General features: G+C 41.3%; 1 protein-coding gene across 1 annotated transcript; it reads right to left on the bottom strand.

Moving 5' to 3' along the window:
• Positions 1–558: 558 nt before the first annotated feature.
• LOC109794033 (uncharacterized) lies at positions 559–1395 on the bottom strand. The gene is made up of 2 exons (XM_020353501.2): positions 1333–1395; positions 559–1206 (listed from the first exon to the last, which is right to left on the bottom strand). The coding sequence occupies exons 1-2, from the start codon at positions 1393–1395 to the stop codon at positions 559–561; spliced, it is 711 nt and encodes a 236-aa protein (XP_020209090.2).
• Positions 1396–1681: the final 286 nt, after the last annotated feature.

Here is a 1681-nt window from a genome sequence, read left to right as displayed (position 1 = left end):
AGGTACTAAGTCTATGGAAAACTCAGTTTCTCTCTCAGGTGGTAAGCTAGACATGTCCTTAGGGAAAACTTCAGGAAACTCACTCACTAAGGGAATCTCACTAAGCTCATGGCCTTTCTCAAGTGTCAAACAGGCGAGAATCATGTAAACCTTTTTGTTTTCCTTTAAACAAGTTTTTATTTTATTAGCACTTAAAAACTCCGCACACTTACTCTCAACAAAGGATATGGATTTTTCAAAGAAACTTAGTAGGACATGATTGGAAGATAACCAGTCCATTCCAAGAATGATATCTAGTTGACTAAGAGGCAAACAGATAAGGTCAACCAGAAATTGCCTTTCAAAAATAACAATTGGACATTTAAGACCACCACTAGAGGTAGTTATGGGACCATCTGTGGGGGTTTCTACAACTAGATCATAGCTCAAATAAGACACTGAAAATTTCAATTTTTGGACACAGGCAAGAGAAATGAAAGAATGAGTTGCACCAGAATTGAACAATACAACAAAAGGATTCTTAGCTATGAAACAAATACCTTGTATTAGATTATCTGACTAAGCAGCTTCGGCACCACTAAGAGCAAATACTCTTCCAGTAGTCTTCGGAAGCTTAGGTTGAGAACTAGCTCTTGTTCCCATCATGCGTTGCCTTGGCGGTTGTGGACACTGAGTACTAATATGACCTTTTCCATTATAGTTAAAGCAAGTTATTTCCTTGTCAGGATAGTTATAGTGCTCATGCCCATGTTGCCCACATTTCTTGCATCGACTAATAGGTGTAGAAACAGAGCCTCCTACACTAGCAACAACAAATCTACTTCTAACATGATTTCCTTGAAACTTGGCAGTAGCAAAGTAAGGTTTACTCCTACCCGGAGCACTAAAATTCGCAGCACGCATAGGACCTCCAGCTCCCTTGTAGAAAGCAGCACGTGCACGGTTGTCATGGTCATAGATTCTACTCTTGTTGACAAGCATCGAGTAGTGATAAATCTCTTGATAATCGACTGCTGTCTTTACCTCAGGACGAAGGCCATTCACAAACTTAATGCACTTAGCTCTTTCACCACCCTCACCATGGTAGTGAGTACAATAGTGAACCAAAGCATCAAATTTTGGAGCATACTCTGCCACTGTATCATTCCCTTGCTTCAGCTCGAGGAGTTCCACTTCCTTCTGACTCCTCACATCATCCGGGAAATACTTCTCAAGGAAGACCCTCTTGAAGTTGTCCCAATTCAACTGCACTCCTCCATCAATCATCCTCTAAAGTGCTCCTTCCCACCAAAAATGGGCATCAGCAATCAACATGAAGGTAGCCAACCTCACCTTCTGAGCGAGAGGACACTCTATGGCATTAAAAATCTTCTCGATCTCCATTAGCCAATTCATCACAGCATCTAGGTCATATCCTCCTTGTCGCCACCGGCCGTAAACGGGCTTTCGGCATTCGCGAAGGATGGTTGGACTCTTTTATTTTGGTTTTGAAAATGTATTGGATTATTAGAATGACTTGTTCTCAAACTGAGACCTTGTCGATCTTATCCAATTTATTTATTAAAAGTCTCACTAATCCATATTAATCCCAAGCGGGACCCTCCATGGTTTAGTGGTTTTCGCAAAAGGAGGGTTCGTGGAGTCGCCACCAATGTTTTACTCAAAACATTGGAAAAAGGGA

The sequence above is a fragment of the Cajanus cajan genome, chromosome 1 (assembly GCF_000230855.2).
Source record: "Cajanus cajan strain Asha chromosome 1, NIPB_CcT2T_4, whole genome shotgun sequence".
In the NCBI taxonomy this organism is placed as follows: Eukaryota; Viridiplantae; Streptophyta; class Magnoliopsida; order Fabales; family Fabaceae; genus Cajanus; species Cajanus cajan.
This window is presented reverse-complemented; position numbering and strand designations above follow the sequence as displayed.

Excerpts from the sequence above, each read along its gene's own strand:
- LOC109794033 (XM_020353501.2), bottom strand. The coding sequence starts at position 1,395 with ATGAATTGGCTAATGGAGATCGAGAAGATTTTTAATGCCATAGAGTGT. Across the intron at positions 1,207-1,332 it reads AGTGTCCTCTCGCTCAGAAG|TATTTCCCGGATGATGTGAG; the intron begins GTGAGGTTGGCT and ends TTCCTTGAGAAG.